This window comes from Ixodes scapularis, unplaced genomic scaffold (genome assembly GCF_016920785.2).
Source record: "Ixodes scapularis isolate PalLabHiFi unplaced genomic scaffold, ASM1692078v2 PGA_scaffold5__190_contigs__length_132052651, whole genome shotgun sequence".
NCBI lineage: Eukaryota > Metazoa > Arthropoda > Arachnida > Ixodida > Ixodidae > Ixodes > Ixodes scapularis.
Window position 1 is genome coordinate 60458888 of NW_024609880.1, and position 23283 is coordinate 60482170.

The window sequence follows — 23283 nt, forward strand, 5'->3', positions numbered from 1 at the left end:
TCTGTATGTGATTGTTTATTATATTTATAAAAAAAGAACGACTGTGGGATCAAGCTAGTAATTCTTCCAGTGATAAGCACCATAAAATTTAGTGCTACGAATATTCTACTGCTGTTTTTAAGATCAATAATGAATTCAGGTCCTGAAATAACAATACACTTTTTTAAAACTATTATTCGTGTTTGCGGCGACAAATATCAGTCAGAAAAAAAATTAATATTTGGTTTCTATAAACGTTAGATGAATAATTTTGTCTCCGGTTGTCATAAATGTTAGTAACACACTTTTAAGACCTAGTTTTGTCAATATTCATATTATGTTAAATTTTTTCCCAATCCACAATTTCACGGTGGATATCAGGCACCATCAGTTGAATGTTACTTCGGCGTATCACTTTCAAGTCCAAGTCATTACAAAGTCAAAAGTTTTCCGTTAATTTTTTTACATGTTAAGTCAAGACACTTTGGGGTATGATTTGGCACCGGCTATTTCTACAACGCTTGCCATACACAAAGTAATCAGTTTATCAAGTTACCAAATCTTTAGGGTAAATGCATTAACTTTGCCGACAATGCGCCGTGAACATTAATAAAATTCCAATGTAAACAAACAAACAAATTCAGTCGGCAGTCACACGAGTGTACCCGAGTAGTCAAGGGCTTTAAAGTACTGCAATTTCCTCTTGGCTTCAAATTAGCAATCAGGGCAGTCACCAAATCCGCATACTCCACCTTATCCCCCCGTCCGCCTTGGCAATGCACCAGTCTTGGCCGTTGCACTTACTCGAACACCCATGTCGATGCTCGCTCGCGTCCCGTGAGAATCTGAAAACCTGTCTCTTTGCCATGCTTACACGACTGAATTGTTAAAAAGCTCGTCGTCGGCAGAGGAATTCAACCAAAGGTATATAAAAGCCGCCTCAAGCAAAGAATCACCACCAGGTTCTTTCTGTGTCTAACCAGAAAAGTATCTCTCTCATCTCTCATCATGTTCTCCAAGGTGCGACCGTAATACAAGAACAATTTAGCTGTATAGATTTACCGATGTTACGGACCGTTAAAGCGAGTGAGCAAGTGACCGAAATTTAACGGCGCCCTCCTTTTCCAGGTCCTTCTTTGCTGCCTTTTCGCCTATGTGGCTGCCGGAGTGGTTGAAGAATACGTAAGTAATAATGACTTTCCTTCGAACGTAAAAGATGCGTCATATATCTCACTACGGATACATTTGCTGCGACAAATTAATTAAATGAACAGATTAGAAAGTGTACAATCAGATATAAACTTAAATACAATCAACCTTAAGGTTTTGTCTTCAGAGAAAACAGCTATAGAAATCTCGCAAGCTGTCGGAATTTTATGGGCTCTTTCAAATATAGTTGCACATTTTTCACAAGAAACTATGACGCCACATTGAGTCCAAAAGAGGCCTAAATTTTATACCGTTCGACTAATGGTGCCTTTAAGAAACAGTTGGGCTGGCGAACTTCGACCAAAGGGTGATTAGAGTACACAAAAAATGGTTTTAGTTCCTTATTGCCCCGCAGCTATCAGCACGTTGAGCGATAGCTCGCACTGCACATCCGAGGGACCCTTCTCTGGCTCGATACTCGCCCTAGCCCATTACAATATCGATCAGCGTCCTACCTGTTTCACTACAGCGCGATGCACGCTACAGACTCTTAGTCTGCAGTCCCGCAGTTCTGGCGAATGTTCCCTTCTAAAGTGCGAACCAGTTGAGTTCCTACTCCAAAGCATGACCGGAACATTGCTGAATAAATAAACAACATCAAAATTTCCGTTGCTAGAGTGTGTTCAATCACTATTTTATGTGGTCTCAGGTCACATATTAATGTTCATCTTCACAACACCGTTTTAATTTCAGCCACCCCAGCCATACAGCTTCGCGTACGACAACACCGACGAGTTCGGCACCCGCATCGCCCAAGAGGAGAGTGCCGACGCCAACAACGCCAGGGTGGGATCCTACAGCTACACCGATGCCGCCGGAATGACCCGTACCGTGAGGTACACCGCCGACGCCACCGGCTTCCACGCCACCGTCGAGACCAACGAGCCAGGCACCAAGAGCTCCAACCCCGCTGACGTTCAGGTCGCCTCCTCTGCCGTCGAGGGCCCAGCCCCGGTCGTCGTGAAGGCCGTTCAGCCTGCCCCAGTCACCGTCCACGCCGTTCAGGCTGCTCCAGTTGTTCACGCCATCCACGCTGCTCCAGTGGTTCACGCCATTTCTCACGCTCCCATCTCCTTCTCCTTCGGCCAGGCTAAGAGTGCCTAAATCTGAGTTTGAGTTAAAATAAACCTTATTAGGACATATTTATACGTTATCGTTTCATTCTGAGGTGTCGCAAGCTAATTGTGTACTTTGTTTTCTTCCCGGTATTTAACTTTATTCTTAGTCTTCCCGATTAAAGTCACAGGAGAGTAGCACTCGACGCCATATCAGTGGAAGTTCAGGATGGGTGAAATAGAAGGAAAGAGGGTGGGAAAACTGTCACACAGGTGTTTTGTCTGCTTTGTGCTACGTACGTACAAAAACTGAAATCTGCAATCCCTTTGTTGATCTATGTGTGTATCCTCACTAGTGACTTAAACGGTAAAAACGTACCGGTTTTTGTTTTTTTTGTTTTATGAAAACGGGTGGGAGAGTTAGGTTAGTGCGTCATCAATTTATATATCAAGATCGCGGGTCTCAAGATTGGAGGATAATCGTCATGGTAAGTTGGCTAATTAAAGAAAATTTGTTAATCACCTTTTAGTTATTGTTTTTGGGCGCATTTTAAAATCGGAGTATCGACGGCAAATACCATTAGAGGCCAGACAAGTTTAAAAAATTAGCGAAAGGGTAATGGTGTTTGAGTTATTAATCAATCAGTTCTGGCGTTTTTTTCACCCGATTTTAAAAGTGCGCCCAAAAAGGGTGTCGCAGGCCGGGCCCAGAATGACGCTTGGATAAGTGATGTGGTCGTTTTTTTTTTTTTTCGTTTTTTTTTTTTTTTGCTTCCATGTTCGGCAGCATGTCCGTGGTGGGTGCGAAAAATAGGTAACACAAATGACGACGTGACTGTAGCAACTACGTAAGTTGTCTTAACTTCATTAGGGTCAGAGCTTCCGGCTCACGCCTCGCACACTATTTTATATCGGTCGAAAAGCACGAACATCGATCTATGAATATATTACCCATGATATTTTGCTCGTTTTATCAATTATTCTGGCCTCCAATACTTTTTGTAGTCCATACTCCAATTGAACCATGACCTCTAAGCAAATCATTAAAATATATAAAAAAGTTTTAGTTAACTAGTAAACTTATGATGACAATTATTTCGTCATTTAATCTCCGCCGAGCATGATAAATACATCGTAAAGTGGACACTCTGTTTAACATTTATCCCAGTTTCACTATAGGTCTGCTCCGAATTAAAGTCAAAGACCCTGTATCAACAAAGATAAATTTTTCTCTCCTTCACTGCATGAGCCAAAGATGGACAATTTGCGGAATATATTTCTGCATTATATTTGAATACTAAAAATGGGGAATTTCAAATACAAATGTTTTCTAGTCAGCTCCATATAAGGTGTTAGTAAAAAGAATGACCCTAGACCCTGTTTTTTGATAACAACAAACATAATATATAAAAGAGAAGGATGCACATTTCATGAATGGTAAATATTCCTCTTTTATTTCTGATGGGTGTATTTTTGAGTGCTAATGTATATCTAATTCTTGCTTAATAGTTTATGTATTTTTATAAAAGCTACATCATTTGACAGGCACTAAAAGTAACAGGCAGTTTTTTTTGCGTATCTTACACCGAACACATTTTATTTCATTAGAGAGCATTTCCTTTTTTGCGCACTTAGTCATGGAAAGAAAGATAAAAGAGAAGGATGCGCATTATATGAATGGTAAAAAATAAGCTTTTTTTAACTTCGCATGGGTGTATATTTGAGTGCTAAAGTATGTCTAATTCTTGCTTAGTATTGTATATATTTATAAAAGCTTCACTATTTGGCAGGCACTAAATCTAATATGCAGTACGTTTTTCCGAATATCATACGCCGAACACATATTATTTCAATAGACAGCATTTCCATTTTGGGCGCTTAGTCATGGAAACCTAGACACCACTAATTTCTTTGGCAAAGGCTTGGAACTATATTAGCCAATTTTTTTAGAACATATTCTAATGTGCAAAAATAGACCGTGTGATTTTTTTTATTCAAATTTTTGCAACGTCCCTAAAAATTACTATTGGACTTTTAATTCGATAAACCTTTTGTAGAGGTATTTTATATTCGACCATTGCTAGTTTGACCGTTTCTTTTAGCTTTGCCGCGCCTACTACAGCAGTGGCCCAAAGAAATTAGATATAAATTATTATGACACAGTAATGTTGCTGAAGGATTTTCAACAACAGCTAAAAATCATCATAGGGGCTATACTGCAGTTCATATTACCGCAGATGGAAAAGGATCGAGAAGCGTAATACTGCAAATAATGGTTTAATCGGCATACTTGTGCCAGAAACAAATCAAGAACGAGTGCAGAGAAAACAACATTGAGCTGCGAGGCGCAAGCAGCGAGCGTCGAGGCGTCGGCGTGACAGGCGGCTAGCGCTTGGGTGCGAGAGTGAGTCGGGAACGCCATGCTGGGCTCCTTATCTATTACCTTCGGTATCTCGACCATTCGGCCTAGAAAGTTCGAGCGTCGAACCATCGGGACACTGACTGCGCAAGAGCATGTTGTCATTTTTGTCTATTACAATTTGGGTAAGAGTAAACGCGGGACATTACGCCTACCCCTAAAAAATCGCAGCGTCTGTATGCGATTTTAATAAAAATCATACGAAGTTAGACCAAATGACCGAACATAGTGTACTGGGGAATCGTATAACCCGTGATTAGTCCTCAGACCTGTCTATCATAGAATCACTTTAGACGAAATACTTGCACCACTTCCGTTCGCCACTGGAGGCAGCCTGATGGTCGGGTTCGGTTGCGGAGCACTTCGTAAGTCAAGTCCTCAAACAGACGAATAACCTTGAAGGGTCTCAAGTACCGTTTTAGTAGTTTCTCGCTGAGTCCGCGGCGGCACATGGGTGTCCGCATCTACACCCTGTCTCAGGGATCGAAATGGGCGTCGCGACGGCAAAAGTTGTACCGGCCGGCGTCGATATGTTGCTGTGCCAGGATCTGTAGGTGGGCTGGCTGGCGAACATGTTCTGCCCGCTGGGTGACCAAGTGGGCGTCGTGAGTGCTGTCGTCTGCGGGGCTGTGGCGCAGCATCGTGTCGAGCATGGTCGAAACCTTTCTCCCGCGTACCAGCTACAATGGTGTCACTCCGGTGGTCTCTTGAACCGCAGTGTTGTAAAGTAGGTGAACATGATATAGGGTAAGACCTCGTCCCACGTCGTGTGTTCTACGTTCAGGTATATCCAGATTATATCGTCGATGGTCATGTTGAGCCGATGCGCCAGTCTGTTGGTCTACGGATGGTACGCAGTGGTTGGACGATGACTAGTGTGGCTTAGCCGAAATTCTCCTCAGTCGGCTGGACCATGAACGGTGACCCTCGGTCAGTTATCAGGACCTCAGGGGCGTCGTTCTGCAAAACAGAAACAAAATTATAAAAAATCTTGACGATGTTTGCAGCAGTACTAAAAGGAAGGGCATTTGCCTCAGCGTACAGAGCTAGCTAATACGTGGCGACGGTTATCCAGCGGTTCCCTGCCGCTGACGCTGGGAAAAGCCTTAGTATATCCATTCTGGTCTCCTTAAATGGAGCACCAGGCAGCGCAATCGATTGCAAGAGTCCTGATGGCTTCGTTGGAGGCTTTTGGCGTCGTTGGTACTCAATGGCACGATCTTGTGTACTGGTGAACGTTCTTCAAACGCTTAGGCCAGTAATAATTCTTATGGATTTGAGCCAGAGTCCAGCTGTGACCGAGGTGTCCGGACGTCGGGTCGTCATGGCAGGCTTCGAAGATCTTCTCTCGAAGACCGGAAGGGATTACCAAGAGCCACGTCCAGCTGCTGTCGCATAAGTTATTTCTCTAGAGGACGCCTTGCCAAGTGGGGAAAGTTGGAAATTCTCTTGAGAAGGAAGTGCGAACTGTACTTCACGGTCCTTCTAAGTGCCCGATCACAGCACGAAATAGAGAATCGTCTCGCTGCAGTTTGTCCATCTTATTGACGTTCACCGCTCTTAGAAAACAATCCTCGTCGTTGTCGTTGGTGCCGGTAGGAGCTGACTCGATGTGGGCCCAAGACAGGCAGTCGACATCGCTGTGCTTGCTGCCTGAGTTGTAGACTACGGTCGCGGCGAACTCCTGTAGCCGTAGGGTCCGTAGAGCGAGGCCTCCTGAGGGATCAATAATCAATGATATTGTAGTGAGTGCGCAGGCAAGCTGGTGGAAATTAACCATTCTGATGGTTAATTTCCACCAGGGATCAATAATGTTGGCGCGCCAGCCTAGCGAGTAGTGCGCTGTGATCGCTTGAAACGGGTTCCCGTAGAAGTAAGGGCAACATTTTGTTAACACCCAGATAAAGGCGAGGCATTCCTTCTCACTCATCGTGTAATTTCACTCCATGTTTGACAGCGTGCGGCGAGTGTAAGTGATGACTCGATCGGATCCCTCTTGCTGCTGAACCAGTAAAGTGCCGTGTCCTATGTTGCCAGCGTTCATGTGAATTTTTGTTTCCGCTGAGTGATCGATGTGGCCGAGGATCACGGCTACTTGAGTCTTCTCTTCAGCTCATCGAATGCGTTTTGTTTGTTTCCCCGATTCAAAGTTCACGGCGTCATTCATGAAGGGGGAATCAGCAAAGACATTTTGCGCAATCCCAAACGAAGTGTGTAGAAGGCACAGTATCTAAGGGTGGAATACTGCTATGGCATGAGTCTTCTCACGGTCAGGACGATCACTTTTGTAGCTCACAAGATCTAGGGACTTCAGTTCGCCATGGGCGAACCGACACCTCGTTGGCGTGAGGGTGAGTCCGGCGGTCCCCATTGCCTGGAGCAAGGGCTCAAAGTCGTCTAAGGAGCACGTCGTCGAGGTCGAGGTCGTCAAAGTCGCTGGAAAACACTACGACGTCGTCGAGGTAAACGAGGAGGCGCTGCCATCTGAGGCCTGCCAGCAAGGTATTCGTGACATGCTGAAACGTTGCTTGTGCTGTACAAAGTCCGAAGGGAATTATCATAAACTGGTACATGTCATCGGCAGGACGAATGCGGTCTTTTCTCGATCCCGTTCGTCGACTTCCATGTGCCAGTAGCCACTCTAAAGGTCCCTCGTTGAAACGTATCGGGAGTGGCGCAGCCGGTCCGGTGCGTCGTCGATGCGGATGAGCGGGTAGACGTCCTTCGTCGCTGCGTTCAGATGCTGGTAATTCACGCGGAACATACGTGTACCGTCCTTCTTCGTAACCAGTACGACTGAAGAGGCCCACGATCTGCTTCAAGGCTGGATGATGTCGCCGTTCAGCATTTTGTGAACTTGCTTTTGTATGGCCTCTTTTTCCTTTAAAGGGACACTGCGAGGGTATTTACGCTCGTCGAGGTTTTCATTTGTACATGGCATATGAGAGCCCAACTACCCAGAACACAATAGACCTATTGCTATGTTACCCAAGCATCAAAGAGAATGCAGGGATTGGTGTTCCACGCGCCGCACGTGCTGGCCTCAGCAGTAGTAACTTTTCTAAAGCTAATACCTAAAACAAATGCCATCTTGCACGCGCGTTCGTCAACGCTTTATTTTGGTTGTTTATTTCGAATCTTTTAAACGGGGAAAGCGTGCGCGTGTGCGTGTGGAACACGAATCCCTGCATTCTCCTTGATTCTTGGGTAATATAGCAATATGTCTATTTGCGGCTCGAAATTCGTATTTGTTCTGCCCGAAAACCATCGATCGTGGTGAACTCGCCAGTTTTAGTCTCGCTCACTCTCTTCTCTGTGGTCAAGTGCCGTTTTCTATGGTTTAGACCCAATCACTCAAGATAATCAAAGTCGTGAATCATCGAAGGCACAAGCTCAATGTTAAAAATAGGTACAAAATATCATACCTATTTTAGTGGATTTTAAAACGCTGCAAATACGCTGATTAAAAATAGAAAAGTTGCACAGCCCAGTGATTTCCGGCAACGCTCTCCTCCTCTATATTTCTTCTTCCTCCCCAATTCAGTTTTGGTTTCGGTTTTGAGCATTATCGTTTTTTTCTCATTTTTCTAAAACTATACGTGACGTTGTTTGGCGCACCTTCGACGACATCGCAAGCAGTCGCTGAATTCAGCGACGTCTATCAGCCGTCGTCGTTCCGAGATGGGGAGCTCTGGGCCAACGCCTAGTTGCGGTAGCGGCGTTGTGACCTGTCGAAGTGGCGAGGTTTCTTCATAAATCGCTGTGAACTCGGCGGAGTTGCGGAGTTCCTCGACGTGGACTACAGTGGCCTCATTAATAAAATGCTGTATCCTGTTCGAAGTTCAGCTGTGTGTCCATCATGCAGTTCTGTTACGCCCCTTACGGCGCATATTCCAATTCTTTGAAGCAGGTGACTGTTGCCTTCGCTAATAACTCAAACTTCTTGAGCTCCTTTTCTTCCAACGTCTGGTGATTCGCGCGGTTGTACAGATAAAGGACGTCTTCGACGAATCTGACAACGCTTTCATTTGGTCCTTTCATTGTCGCTTGAAGTAGATCTTTTACGCGTTCTTGACGTATGGCTCGCAAAGGCGAGGTGCAGCTGCTCTTTGCACGTTTCCCAGGCAGTCATTGAGGCTTCGTGGTTTTCGAACCATAACGGGGCCGTTCTATCCAGTGAGAAGTCGATATTCTGGATGCTCTGCTATGGTGTCCAATTGTTGTGCCGTGCCAACCATTTGTACTGCTGTATCCAGTTGTCAGACTTCGTAAACTTTGCACTGGAAGGGCGCCGGCGAACAAGATGGGACGGGCAGGAATACGACGGGGGATATGGCAGCAGGGGTCTCGGTCGTCTGGCTCTTGGGAAACATGTCCGGGTTCGTCGACTTCTTTCTTGGCGGTTTCGCCAAGGAACCAAATTCCTGCGGGTGGCCTTGAATGCGGCGGTTTGCTCGGGCTTCGTCTGGCTCTACAGATGGAAGTTCTCCGAAGCTTCAAATCGAACTGGTTCGGCGGATCCTCGGGAGCGCCCGAGGAAGGGTCACAACAAAGTTACCCCGCACATCCACTACGAATGTCGCGGACGGAAAAGGACCAACAAGCGTACGCCTGGAAATAAAGGTTTCATCGCCCAACTTTTGCTGAAAGCAAAATAAAGAACGAGCGTCAAGGATACAGCAGCGAGTGTCGAGGCGTCGCTGTCGCAGCTGGCTAGCGCAAGAGTCAGGGAATGAGGCGGCAAAGCCGCGCTGGGATCCTTGCTTATTACCCTCAATAACTTGATCATTGGCTATAGAATGTTAGAGCGTCAAAAACTCGGGAGACCGAGTCGGCACGGGTCATGTTCGCCTACACGCCCGTTACACTCGGGGTAAGGGTAACCACCTATCGTCTAGATGTACAGAGGAGCGTTCGTTCTCAGCCACGCACCGGGCAATATGGCACGATTTATACTCAACACTTTGACACATTGTTTCCTTGCACCACCTATCATTCCATCACAGCTAAACAATTAAAAAAATTATTTCCACCGAACAACAAACTCTTTTATAATTTCGGATGAGGCACAGACGGCAAAAGATATAATTCATTAATTGTATAAACATGATCAAAAATATTTTGCTGCTGTTCCCGAACGAGGTCATATTTATATTTTCTTCGTATAACAGTCTATGTACCCCCTAGCAATGCTAATAATTTCTATCCTTAGCGTATATTCATAATATTCCCTATGATTATAATGGTGTGGGTTTCAGAGCAGGCATCCAAATTTATATTTTCTTGTTTCTATTACTACCTTTTAGCTAACAGGAATCATTAGAATGTCCCACAATCTTCATCGCGCAGACCAGTTATTATCAGAGACGTTACGTTGCGTCTATCATTGGTATTGGTACTGCAATACTGGTTTAATATTACCATATAAACCCGCAATATCACTTTCAATTAAAAATAAGTAAAAAATGCGAGAACAAGTGTCAAAACCACGACAACCAAAAAAATGGCAATTAAATAATGCCTCATCCAATTGTCACTGGTCTGAGGCCAGATTTTGACTATCATGAACATTTTATATACATATAAACATCCTTTTTATTACTTATATCTTGCGTGGGCAAAATAAAAATATGGTATTTTAAAATATGGTATATTTAAATGGCGTAAGGCGTAGGTAAGTACTAGTTGATTTCGCAAAATATGTTTTTTCGAAAGACATCATGCTTCGATTTAGGGAGAGTGACCCCGATTTTGGGTATATCTGTCTGGAACACTCCAAAACCTTTGCAGAATCCCCCTTACAAAAATGAAATATATGACCTTATATAAAAAAAACAACTAATATGGTGATATAAAAAATGGGCATATCTGGCCATACATAGCATATCAGTTTATATAAGGCATGTATGGCCAGGTATGCCCATTTTTTATGTATCCATACCTGGGTCTGCCAAAAAGGGGTACATATGCCTCCCATATAAGGCCAGCGATGTCGCAATCAAATAAGGCGACCTTTATATAAATTGTTGCTTTCTACAAATATCTACCAAAAGCGACTTCTCATATGTATAAGAATACCATTTGGATATTAAGCATGTACCAACTTTTAGCAATTTTTACATGAGCTGCGCTTTACGCCACTCCTAATTTCGCTAAACTTAGTTCCCAGGGAAAGCAGGATTATCGACATTCGCGTAACGAACGCTGATGAAACGTTAATGTCAACGAAACGTGTGTCCATGAAACGTGTACCCACGACAAGGTGGCCGCGAAACGTGTTATCATGATACCCTGGAAGAATAAAAAATTTATTGTTCTACCTGCAGTTGTGACATGATTTCAGACGCCCAATGGCAGGTGACTGCTGGTAAAATTTCGGGGAACTTATTCTCCCGGCTCCCATGAGATATTCACGGCATAATTCTAGACGTAATCGGGTAGAGTACCTGTAGGAAAACAATCAATTGTCGCGAAGTAGGTTGCAGCGCACTTGCGTTGACGATACGGACTTGAAAGGTGTAATCCGAGATATATGTCGACACCGGGCACGGCAGAACAACCACTCAAACACTAAAACGAGAAGGAAAGTGTTCGTGAATATTCAACAGGATGTAGCACAAGCTGTCATTTGTAGAGCCGAACACTAAACGCATCACAAAAATTTTTTGGGTTTCTCCGAAGAAATCGCTTGTTGCCGATATACGGGTAGGACTTTTCGAACGAGATACCATTTACCACATAAGCAGAATCCACAGCAGCAATGCAGGGTGCACCATACGCCAAACTTGGGCCGCAAGCAGGCATTCAGAGATTGCCAACGGCAAATGCATCATCCGTCACACCACGCGACCACGCTTCTGCAATTTCCTGCGCACGGAAAGTCGACTGAAGTGATAAAAAAATCTACGGCTGATTCGTTCGGCAAGTACGGACCTTCTACCACGCTTTCAGCTTAGGGAGAGAGAGAAAAGGAGAGAAAGAAAGGCCAAAACGGAAGTGCACACACAAGGGGCATCTGGGGCACAAGGGGCATCTGGGGCATTCCAACAATGACCACAACGAGAAAATTTGTCCCCTGTACATAAGGTTGATAGTGTAGTGAATGCCAGGGTGTCGAACCGGAACCGAACCGAACCGAAAACCGGAACCGAACCGTTATTTTTAGCCGAACCGGAACTGAACCGAACCGAAATCTTCGCCGCCATCTTGGAACTGAACCGGAACCGAACCGAAAAAAAATATAACGGTAACCGGTTCAAAACGGTTCAAGGTATTCTTTTTTCGTTTTTGTTAGTATCATAAAACGAACATATGGGAATATGAAATTGGCGGCTGTATTTCTATCTATTGTTCGAATTGTCACATACAGAATTGCAATGTATGGTAAACTGTGGGTTTTCGTGGCGCTTTTGTACTGGCACTATGATTAACCATGTGTCACGTTGTCACGTGACGTCATGGTGTCAATACATGCTGTCAAGTAGTGTCACGTGGCCCTGTGACGTCACGTGACTCACTGCGTCAAGTCGATTTAATTTGAGAAAGTCACTAGATGTATTAACCTTGTTGACAGCGTGACGTAACATGATATCACGATTTTGCACCGAGTCACGTGACACCGTGACGTAAACAATTTTCATAGCCCCGAATCGAGTGCTCAAGTTCATGCCAATCAGCATCGCTGAACATTCGGGCAACGGCTTGTGTTCAATTAAAGATGATAATAGCCCAACTCTAACAATATCTGAAGCTCCAGCCCAAGCTTTTGCTTTCTAAACCCTAGCGCTTGACTATGATGAACACTGACGGTATATAATTAGCGTCAGATCACGTGGCTGCTTGTTCAAATTGCGAGTTGAGGAGGGGATCGACAGCTATTTGTTTCTTTATTTTCTTTTGCATCTGCTATTTTTTTTTTCGCTTCGCAAGCTATCAACGTCAGGGGTTACTTCTTAACAGTATTTATTGAAAGTACAAAAACAAATGTTGCACGACCAATTTTACATTATTGAAGCACTCAAAAATGTTTTCGTTATTGGGGAGGAGGAGCGAGCGTGACGCCCCAAGCGGTTAGCTTTAGAACTACACGGATGGGGACAATAAATACAATGACTCAGCGCTCGGCCGACATAACCGAACGCGGCGTCAGCGTTCGGCTGGAGTTCGTGTTCTCCGGTGAGGAAGAGGACAAGCACCACGGATTTTGGCCAAGCAATGGCCAATGTCTGGCGATGGTCTTTTGGCCAGTGGCCAGAGAGTGGCCATTCATTGGCCAATGCTTGGCCGATGGCTGATGGCCAGTGGCCATTGGCCAATGGCCAGATAAAGGCCAGTCACCGGCCAGTCTCTGGCCACTGTCTGGCCACTTGGCCAAGGACCACAGCCAGCCACTGGCCGATGACTGGCCAACTCTGTGCTGCTTGGGGGGCTCTTTTGTTTCCACTCCGGCCTGCATGAACAATGCAGCATGCATGGTCCCAGCTCAGCACAGAAGCCGAAGTGGGCCCAGCTCGCATTCTCTGAGGATAGATCCGACACTTAACTTCGCTTCGTCGATTGTTAGTATTTTTTACATTAAACTGTGCCTTGCGCTTTATTGTAGAAGATGACATGGACATGCACATAAGGCCTGTGTGCACGTGCAGAGGCCTTGTGTTGAGTAAACACCTAGGTGTGTGGAAACAAACGGGTAAGAACGCCCCCTATAGTTCGATCGCCTGCCCAATTTTTGAACTGTATACAGAAAAAAATACTTGAAAGAAAAACAGAAAAAAAAAATATTGACCTCAGAGGGAGAGCCGAACATTAGCAGTCGCTTTAAGGCTGTGTTCCAAATCTTACCCAAATGGATCCGAGTTACTCCCGCGGGTCATGTCATGTGACATCACAGATTGAAAAGTGCTGGACGCGGCTAGGTTTTGGAACGCCAGAAAACAAAACCCTTACTCTGGAGTAAGATCATGTAAATTTTAAAACACGGCCTAAGTCTCACACGAGCGTCGTTCTCAAGGTTTCTACCACCTCTGTATTTTGCTTAAAGGAACAATACAAATATTTCTATACATTCACATAACGCTGCTTAAAATCACTTCCTAACGTTAATAACTAAATAAACTTGGCTTTGCTCTTTTTTTTTAGGCAATGGCAGTGGCCAAACAATTAGAGAAATATGAGCATCGTTGATCCCCTCAACTCGGAGCCAGAAGCGGCCTCCTGGCCTGGTACCTATCTGAGGCCGCCAACGTTAATCATGCCCCCTGGTGGGGTTGGAAAGGAAGAAAACGCCTGCTGGAGCTCCAGGCATTTTTAGAGTTCGGCTAATCTCATCACCGCAGTGGTTGGACACAAGCCACTGCCCGAGTGTCCGCCGAGGCATTGATTGTTACGAGCTGATGTATACAGTGCTCACGCAGTTCTCGTGTCTCATCCATGAGCCGCGCTCGACTGTCGTCAGGCGGGTGGTTTCGATCCCCCAATTACGTCGTCAAGCTTTGCGAAGACAATACTGAAAGATATAGTTCCCTTTTATTCTCGTAATTCCACCGTGACAAGGGAACTTCTGAATCAGTGGCGGCCTGTGCGAGTATACTTGGGTCAGATTAGGACGAATACGCCTCTGAAAATTCATGAACATTCCAACCCGATATCATTTGATGACCGCTTTAAACTTCGCGGGGTGCAAAATAATAAAAAAAAGCAATGGAGGGTTGCCGTTTACAAGTGACAAATAAAATTGTGGATTTAGCACACACAAACGGAGGAGGCAATTCCTCAGGAATACTTTCAGCCTTTCCACCTTGGTGAAGAAGGAACACCAGCGAAGCTGTACTATGGTGGGAATGAAGTAATGGGCCGGCCGCAAGTCGGCAAGCCAGAGTGCAAAGACTGGAGAGGTTGTCGCCATCAATGCACGACGGCGGCAACCAGACAACCGGGAAGCCGGTTGTCTGGTTGCCGCCGTCAATTATAGATGGCGGTAGCTGTCAAGAGTTTTGTGTCATTATTTGTTTGCTGACTGACATGATGGGAAACTGACCCTTAATAGCTCCGCTGTAAAAATCAGCGCGTGTGTGTGCGTGAGTGTGTGTGTGGGGGACGGGGGTAGTTTTAAAAACATACTCTGTTGTAAAGAGGTTCCTCCTTCCCTCATCTTTGGCGGAGACCAAAAAGCGTGGGCCCGGAAACTACTTTGTTTGCAAAAAGCACTCTTGCCAAAAAGCACGTTTTTGTCGTGCCAGACGGTTGCGCAGTTCCTCGCGAAGATGCACTACGAATAATAATACGTGCCTTTCAAATACTTGGCTTTCACTGAGCTTGAACCACCTGCAGCGTGCATTTTGCATCATCGAATTTGATTTTCTTAGCAAGAAGCCACAATGAATACTAGCATATAGTATGATGACGTCACGTGCATGCCATGCTAAACAGTTCAGCTTTCTGGTGAAATGTGATGTTCGCAACACTAGCAATAGATGTCCTACTTGTAAAGTTTTCCAGTATTTATTGCAGTCTCGCGATGATAGATGGCAGCCCAGAAAAATGTTAGAGCGCATGATTATTGAAGCACAGTGTTGTAAAGCGAGGGCCCAAAACAAGTGCAGGTAAAACCGAATGTAACATTAGCCTCGCGAGGTAGTATTTTGCGAAGTTTCGAGCTCATGCAAGCTGATGAAATGAGATTTATATTAAGATTTTAAGAATTTCATCGGTCCTTCGCGCTATTCGTGCAAAATTATTAATTTCATTGCGTGCACCTTTACGCATCTCTTTTTGCAGTAAGGCGTTCTGTAAGAGATTATTTAGGAAAATACCATTATTTTCTCTTTTTTTAACATTTCGAGTATTTGCTTTCAGATCTGTCATGTGAACACAGAGTCCTTTTTAGCGTACCCTACAACCCGATGTTTCACACTGCCAATCAGCAAACAGAAAAACACTTTTACGCAGACTCAACAGCTCGCGTAGTTTCGAGTATCTTCCTTCCGTGTCGGTCTCAAGCGGTTATGTGAACTTTTAAGGTAATATTTATTGATCATTATAATAATATATTGCTTTGCTAACTGAATATTTGACAACATAAATAAATGGCCGACCACCCAAAAGCTATGCCCCCCAAAATTATTTGAACTGTGTTCTGCCAATCTTTTCCGGCGTTTGTATCCTCGACAGGCACGTTGAAGGTTATTTGGGACAGCTTTACATACATTTCTGATTTTAAAGCTAATTTAAACAACAATTTTTTCCTCACAAATATAACTTCTTAAACATATAGAAGCCTGTTATTGCCTCTTCTATATGGTAAACATTGCTTTAATGTGTCTCTGGGCTGGACAAAAACAAAGTAAACAGGGGCGCGCGCGGCTGAACCATGACGATTACGCACGCAAACTGTCAGAAAATATCCAATTAAGTAGCTGCCATGCCGAGAAAAACTTTAAATACTACTTCGTTTTACTTAATAAAGAAGGTACTTTGGGGGACGCTTAAGCTTCGGCTTTAAAATCGCCTCCTTACTTGCCGCGCAAGCGTGCCTCGGTTGCCTAGTCAGGAGCGTCTGACTCGCAACCGAAGGGTCGTGGGATCGAATCCCTCCTAAAATTCTTTTTTTTTCCTTTAAGGCAAAGAGAAATTATTAGAGACATACGGCGACCTGCAATTCACGTTACATGTCATGTTTTAATCACTTTCATTCCATGCGTGATGTCACGTTTCACGTGAGCATTGTGAGTTGTTTGAAATTCTTGAGCGAGGGCATGTTGCTCTGACGTCATGACCTTATCGACCATTCAGGATTTTCCAGTCACGTCACCGAAATCGGCTTTTCTGCGATATGAGCTTCTCAGTGCTATTGCGTTAAAATAATCAATTAGCAAGGGTGATACTCATTTGCAAATTAAATTGACCGGCCTCTTGTCAAGAGCAAACCTCAATAGCCAGGCTATGCCAGCTTATCCTGTATAAGAAAATGTGAACTAACGTGGGCAAGCGCTATTTTGGGCAAGATTCGATCTGAGTGCGAATGTGCATATAGATTAGACTGAACAATTTTGATTGCTCCTTGCTGCATGATTAGTCGCATGCATCGCGGTGTTGAGTGTAAGCAATGTTTGGTTAAAACAACAAGCATTTTGATTGACGCTCGGCATTTCTTTAAAAAATAGACTGAAGGGGATTATCCTAGAACTTTCGTGACATTTTGAAAATTTCATTGCCTTTTGCTTAGTTGTGTCGTCATCATATACATATATATATATTGTGAAACATATTTAGTAAACAATATTTCACGATATATATGGCCACGAGGCGCCCATTTCATAATTTTGTGCAGTAATTAATTCCTTAGTTTGAGGACACAATCACGATTTAACTTTTAATACTGCGACACAAAGTTGTACCAATCAAGGGTATTTTTGGTGACCATGCCACACTTGGCGTCAACATTTTATACTGTGTGAATAAATCAGCTTGAATTTTAGAATTTTACTTAAACACAAAGAAAGGACAGGAAAAGACAGTATAGTACTAAATTCCAAGCTGATCAATTTTTTAGGTATGTACCAACAAGCTCAGCTCCTTACTGTTATACTGAAACATTTGGATTCAGGTAAATATATGTTACTGGTAATGTGTATGTGATGTCGTATGAACACGCCGTTATGTATGTTAAGAAATTTAAAAAAAAATGAATTTCATACTTTTGGTATTTGAAAAAAAAGTTAATTGCACAGATGAGAGGAGAAACTATATAGTTGATTGTTTCACGGCGTAAATAGTGTATAGTGTCAGAACAACGCGGAAAATATATTATCAATTTAGTGGTTCAAACCGGTTCGAACCGGTTCCAACCGGTTTGAACCGTTATTTTTTGCTCCCCGGAACTGAACCGGAACCGAACCGAAAGCCGTGAACCCGAACCGGAAACGAACCGATAAAAATTTCGGTTCGACACTCTGGTGAATGCTATGTGTGGCCTTGGACTTCAGGCAGGTGCCGTGTTCTGCCTTATGACCAGCTTCTGAACCGTAGTCACGTGACTCTAACTGGAGACACGTTTGACCTAAAACACGCATAGCGTCTACCCTACTGTCAATACTGAGTGAATAGAACAGCTCTGTGAAGTCCAGCATTTGAACTTCCAAGAAGCTGCCCAGCCCAAAAGTGGCCCAAAACAATGTAGGTTTGAAGATACTACGTTTTACGCCGTATAACCCACATTATAATTTTAAATGAAAAACTAAGGGCGACTTTTTTGCGTATGATGTCCACAAATAAATAGACATAGAGAGAGAGAGAATAAACTTTATTCAAATCGGCCCAGCAGTTTTGTTTTAGGGCGAGATGGGGGACAATGTGATTACCCCCATTAAACAGACAAATAAATATATATGTTTTATCCATAAATGTAAAATTGTGTGTACACTGCTAGGTTCGTGTTTTTAAACTTCAAATTTTTTCACGAAATATTTACACCAAAAAGGACACAGCACATCTTCCCACTTTAACACACTATGAATCACCAACAATCACAAACGAAAGCTGCCATGCTGCGCGAACGGTTTTTGAAAGATGCTGCATAGGATACTCCGGGCGCAACGGCTTCGCAGCCGTTCAAAGGGAAAAGGATTGGCGACGACGAAGTAGCGTCTTGCATCTTCGGTGAGGTAATGGTTCGTGTTTCCTCGCTAAATTTAGCGGGGAAACATGAACAAAATTAGTTTCACTGTTCGATTTAGCGAGAAAATTGTCGTCACGTGACATAAGCACAAATTCAATTTCTCCCTAAATTTAGCGGGGCGGTTACACCGATGCCGACGGCGACGCCGTCACCGCTTACCGCGGAAACGGGTGCCTAAAAGCTGCGATCTAGAATCCATTATTTGATTAACTCGCTTTCTGTTCTTATGCACTTCGTCATATTGTTACACGTCAAATATACAACCAAATTTCATTTGTCTTTCAATCTTCCAAATGCGCAATTGATTAATTGGTCCAAATATCTGGAATAACTTCACTTTAAGGATGTTAACAATAGTTAACCAATTACATGAGACTCATACATTATAGATAAACCCACCAGTGTCTTCGCGAGTACATCTGACTTTTTGCTTGCACGACCGAAACGGGCCCCTATATCATTAACAGGGGATATATGTTTACCCATATATCTCCTGAACGGGCTCTGTATGGCAGTATTTGAACTTTTACACAGCAATATATGGCCGTATTTACGCACTTATCTGCACATATATGACAGTATTTCCCCACTTATATAGCAATGTCTGGCGGTATTTGCTCTGATATATGGTGGTATATGCCCGTACTTGATTCCTTGTATTATCATATAACGCCATATATAAAATATATCGTCATATATGACATTTTTTACGGGTCCTGATAACCTTTATAACACGAAAGTCATTTTACAGGAATGTCAGTATTTAGTACGAGACTACATATGTCAATTTCCAGAAACATTTAGCGAACACGAAGGCGCGGCTCTCCACACCGCAATAACGATTACTTAACGAACCTGATGAGATTTCTAACTGTTATTAAACTTCCCCCTCGCGTGAACAGATATTGTTCAGTCTTATTCGAAATAAACATTATCGCCATGTAAGACCGTTTTGGTTCTCGATTTAAGGGACAAACGAGTGTACTATATGGATTTGGAGACGTTTTTATATTTTTTTCTTATAAACAACAAATTGGCGTACTGTACAATGTAGTGCTGCTCTCTCTGATAAGCCCTTCAAAAGTTAGGGCTTGCCATGTTTCTGACCCTCCCACTAGGCTCGGAAATTTGATATACATTAAATAGCGACACACTTTACAAAAGGTTATTAAGCATCCGTTCCACAGTTACGACGGAACCACTGGAAAAACACAATAAAGAAAATATTCGTTTATTTTAGAGCGCAGCTCTCAGGCGCCCGTTTCCGGCTTGAGCGGCGTCGGCGTCGGCGTAACCGTGAGGTCACGTGACCTCCCTGGGCTCACGTGACCTCCGCGGCGTCACGGGGTCACGGGACCTCAGGGGGGGGGGGGGGGGGTTGTCACGCAGGATGACGAGGTGAGGAGGAGAGAGGAGGGGTACCCGTCCATCCCCCTCCTCAAGAGCTGCATTCAAATTCGGCATTACAGGCAGTTCTAAACGGCTTTCATTTCTTCAATATTTTTTTTTTTATTTCACATCACTTATTCTTTTCTACATTTGTTGCAAACTTATGACTACACATTAAAAACCCCATTTAAATAATATTGTTATAAATATAATTAAGATCAATTCTCAGTTTCCAGTGTGAGATAACTAGTGTTCTGTTGAACCGTAGTTGTGCCTTTGGCTCTGAAATCCCAATTAAATAAAAAACGCAACAGATTATGTGTTTAATTTATTTTAGCCTTTCGTTCGAATTTCAATTATTGGAAATAAAATTTGACTTCGGATCTTGCTCAAATTTTTGCTGCACCAAAGCTGAGCAACTGATTAAATGCTACTTCGTTACAAAAAAAAAAAAAAGAAGCTCTCCGTCGGGTACTTTGAAACGTTTCCTAACATTCCATTGTGCACTAAGAACAAAAAGTATTATGTAAAGGATTTCGCAAGTTTCACCGAGTAACCGGTGGAGTCTAGAGTGGTACTATTTTCCTTTCGCTTAAAATTAGCAATCGGGGCAGTTAAGAAGTCCGCATACTCGAGCTTATCGCACGTCCGTCTTAGCAGTGCAGTTAGCGAGTGAGGGCAATGTCTTTGCCATTTCCCTCACTCGATCAGCAATGTCGATGCTCGCTTGAGGCACGTCCGAAGCCGAAAACCTGTCCCTTTGCAATGCGTAGACGATTGACTTGTTAAAGGAATCCTTGTCCACCCATTAACGCAATCGAAGTAGTATAAAAGCGCCTTTAGAAGAGATTCACGACCAGGTTCTTTCTGTGTCTAACCAGAGGATTATCTCTCTCATCCCTCATCATGTTGTCCAAGGTGCGACCGTATTGCAAGAGCATTGTTGCCTTTAGAATTTACTGAAGTTGAAGCATTAGAGTCCAGAAACAAGTCCCCGAAATTTAACTGCGCCTATGTTTTTTTTAGGTCCTTCTTTGCTGCCTTTTCGCCTATGCGGCTGCCGCAGTGGTTGAAGAATACGTAAGTAAAACTGACAATTTCTTTCAACGTAAAATTTGCGTTAACTATATCACTACTGACACGTTTGTTATCATAATTAATTAAATAAGACTGTTAAATATTTTACAATAAAATATCAAATACAATAGTATCGATTTTATGGTTCCCTCTTGAGAGAAATCCTTTGTACTGATCTCGCAAGCGGTTGGAATTTGGTTCAATCTCAGAAATATATCTAGCACCTTATTAAAACACACATGACATAATATTGGCTCCCAGACAAACTGATGTTTTTTTACAATTTGACTAAGTGTAAAAGAGAAATAAAAATAGCGTGTGAACTTGGACTGAATAGTCATCAGTGCACACAAGCAATCGTGTTTTATGGTCTTAGTGCCCGGCCGCTATTAACATCTGGAGCGAATGCTTGAAAGCCGGAGCTCAGAAATCATTCCTTGGTTGGAAAAGCGCCCGTGCCCATTTCAGTATAGATCAGCAACCTCCCAGATTCACTGCAGCGTGAGGCACAGTAAATAGTAGAGGTTAGCAGTCGCGCAAATCTGGCTTTAGTTCCTCACTACAGTATGATGGGTTCCTATTCTAAACACTGAGCGAAACATTGCTGTATAAATATCGAACCTCAGACCTGCCGCTGATAGTCTGCGACCATCATTTTTTGTTTTTTTTATATTTTCTCATGTCACATATTTGTGTTCATCTTGACTGCGCTGTTTTGGTTTCAGCCTCCCCAGCCATACAGCTTCGCCTACGACAACACCGATGAGTTTGGCACCCGCATCGCCCACGAGGAGAGCGCCGACGCCAACAACGCCAGAGTGGGATCCTACAGCTACACCGATGCCGCCGGAACCGCCCGCACCGTGAAGTACACCGCCGACGCCAGCGGCTTCCACGCCACCGTCGAGACCAACGAGCCAGGCACCAAGAGCTCAAACCCCGCTGACGTTCAGGTCGCCTCCTCTGCTGTCGAGGGCCCAGCCCCGGTCGTCGTGAAGGCCGTTCAGCCTACCCCAGACACCGTCCACGCCGTTCACGCTGCTCCAGTTGTTCACGCCATCCACGCTGCTCCAGTGGTTCACGCCATTTCCCACGCACCCATCTCCTCCTTCGGACAAGCTAAGAGTGCCTAAATATAGGTTTAAGTTAAAATAAACCTCACTGTGACATCTTTATGTGTAATCGTTTTGCTTTGCGGTGTCGCAAGCTAATTGTGTACTTCGTTTGTTCCCCGGATTTTAACTTACTACTGTCCTCAATTCATACATCAAGATCGCGGAACATTAGATAGTATTTCCCAAGCTCTAAGCAAAGAGCGTGGATAAACTGACCGCAGGTGTTTCATCTTCTTTGAGCTACGTGCTCACAATACCTTAGATGTGCAACTTCTTCATTGATCTTTGTTGCATCTCACAAGACACCAAACGGTAAAAAATATATACAGGGTTTCAATAAGAAAGGTGTTGAGAGTCAGTTCAGTGCCATCTTCGTCGTCTATATATCAGAATCGACAGACATTAGATGGGAGAATAATCATCATAGTAAGTTGGCTAATCAACTAAATTCAATTTAACACGTTTCTAACGATTGGTTTTAAAATTTATGTACAAATGACAGTATAGACGGCAAATACTATTAGAGGTTAAATCAGTTTTAGGAAGAGGGAAATGGTAATTGGGTTCGAGATATTAATTGATCAATTATCCCGCTTTAGTTTTTGATCGATTACAAAATAGCGTTTCAAAAGAGCCCAACAAGCCCTGCCCACAAACACGCTTCGAAGAGTAACGTAGTTGTCTCTATCTCGTCTCTCTCACGGCAGCATCTCATTGGTGGATGCGCCAATGACACAAGTGCATACGTGACTAAAACGACAACGTAACTTTCTAAGCGTCATTGTGTACAGAGCGTCCGGCGCTCATCTTGCGCGCAATATTTAAGTCGGGCGAAAAATGGAAACTTTTAAAATCTTATTAAACATTACATTTTGCAAATATTAAACTGATCTGTCTCCCGATGGTAAATGCCGTCAATATTGAGTTCTAGTATTGCGTATAGGAGTGATCGCAAGCCATGTGCGTTTGCGTTAGCGTTGCGTGTTCTACACCGCGCGTGCGCGGAGCCCCAACCAGGGCCTTGGATTGGCGCATGGCGACTTCGCGCATGCGCAGCCTTGGAGTTCACAACCTTAACGCACGCGCAAAGCGCTTACGTTTCCTCGCATTCGCAATACTAAAACTCACTAATGCTGCAATTGCAACATGAACTCTAAAAACGAATATTGAAAAAGTATTAATATTTTTTTAATCAGTTAATTTAAAATGGTAATTGTTTACTCATGTAATGCCTGCCAAGTCTGATAAATATACATGGTGAAGACGGCTCTTGTTTAATATTCACCCCCTTTCATAAATCTGCTCGAGTTGAAGTCCTGGCAATTTATGAGCAAAGACAAATTTTTCTCCCCGCTCTATTGCCGC

The 23283-nt window shown here is 43.7% G+C and overlaps 1 protein-coding gene across 3 annotated transcripts; it reads left to right on the top strand.

Annotated features, from left to right (window-relative positions):
- The first annotated feature begins 942 nt into the window (after nt 1–942).
- LOC115326691 (cuticle protein 16.8-like) lies at nt 943–21978 on the top strand. Of its 3 annotated transcripts, none has more exons than XM_029987607.2 (3): nt 943–999; nt 1108–1161; nt 1882–2331. In XM_029987607.2, exons 1-3 carry the CDS (start codon nt 988–990, stop codon nt 2290–2292), a joined length of 477 nt encoding a protein of 158 aa, XP_029843467.2. In that variant the 5' UTR covers nt 943–987; the 3' UTR covers nt 2293–2331. The 3 variants fall into 3 exon arrangements, with proteins under 3 accessions (XP_029843467.2, XP_042149886.1, XP_029843458.2); XM_042293952.1 differs by lacking the exon at nt 1882–2331 and adding an exon at nt 21529–21978 and having other exon boundaries at nt 946–999; XM_029987598.2 differs by lacking the exons at nt 943–999; nt 1108–1161; nt 1882–2331 and adding exons at nt 20500–20644; nt 20753–20806; nt 21529–21978.
- Nucleotides 21979–23283: the final 1305 nt, after the last annotated feature.

Bases quoted from the DNA above. Each gene is read 5' to 3' on its own strand.
- LOC115326691 (XM_029987607.2), top strand. The intron at 1,162-1,881 runs GTAAGTAATAAT...TTTTAATTTCAG, and splicing joins CCGGAGTGGTTGAAGAATAC to CCACCCCAGCCATACAGCTT.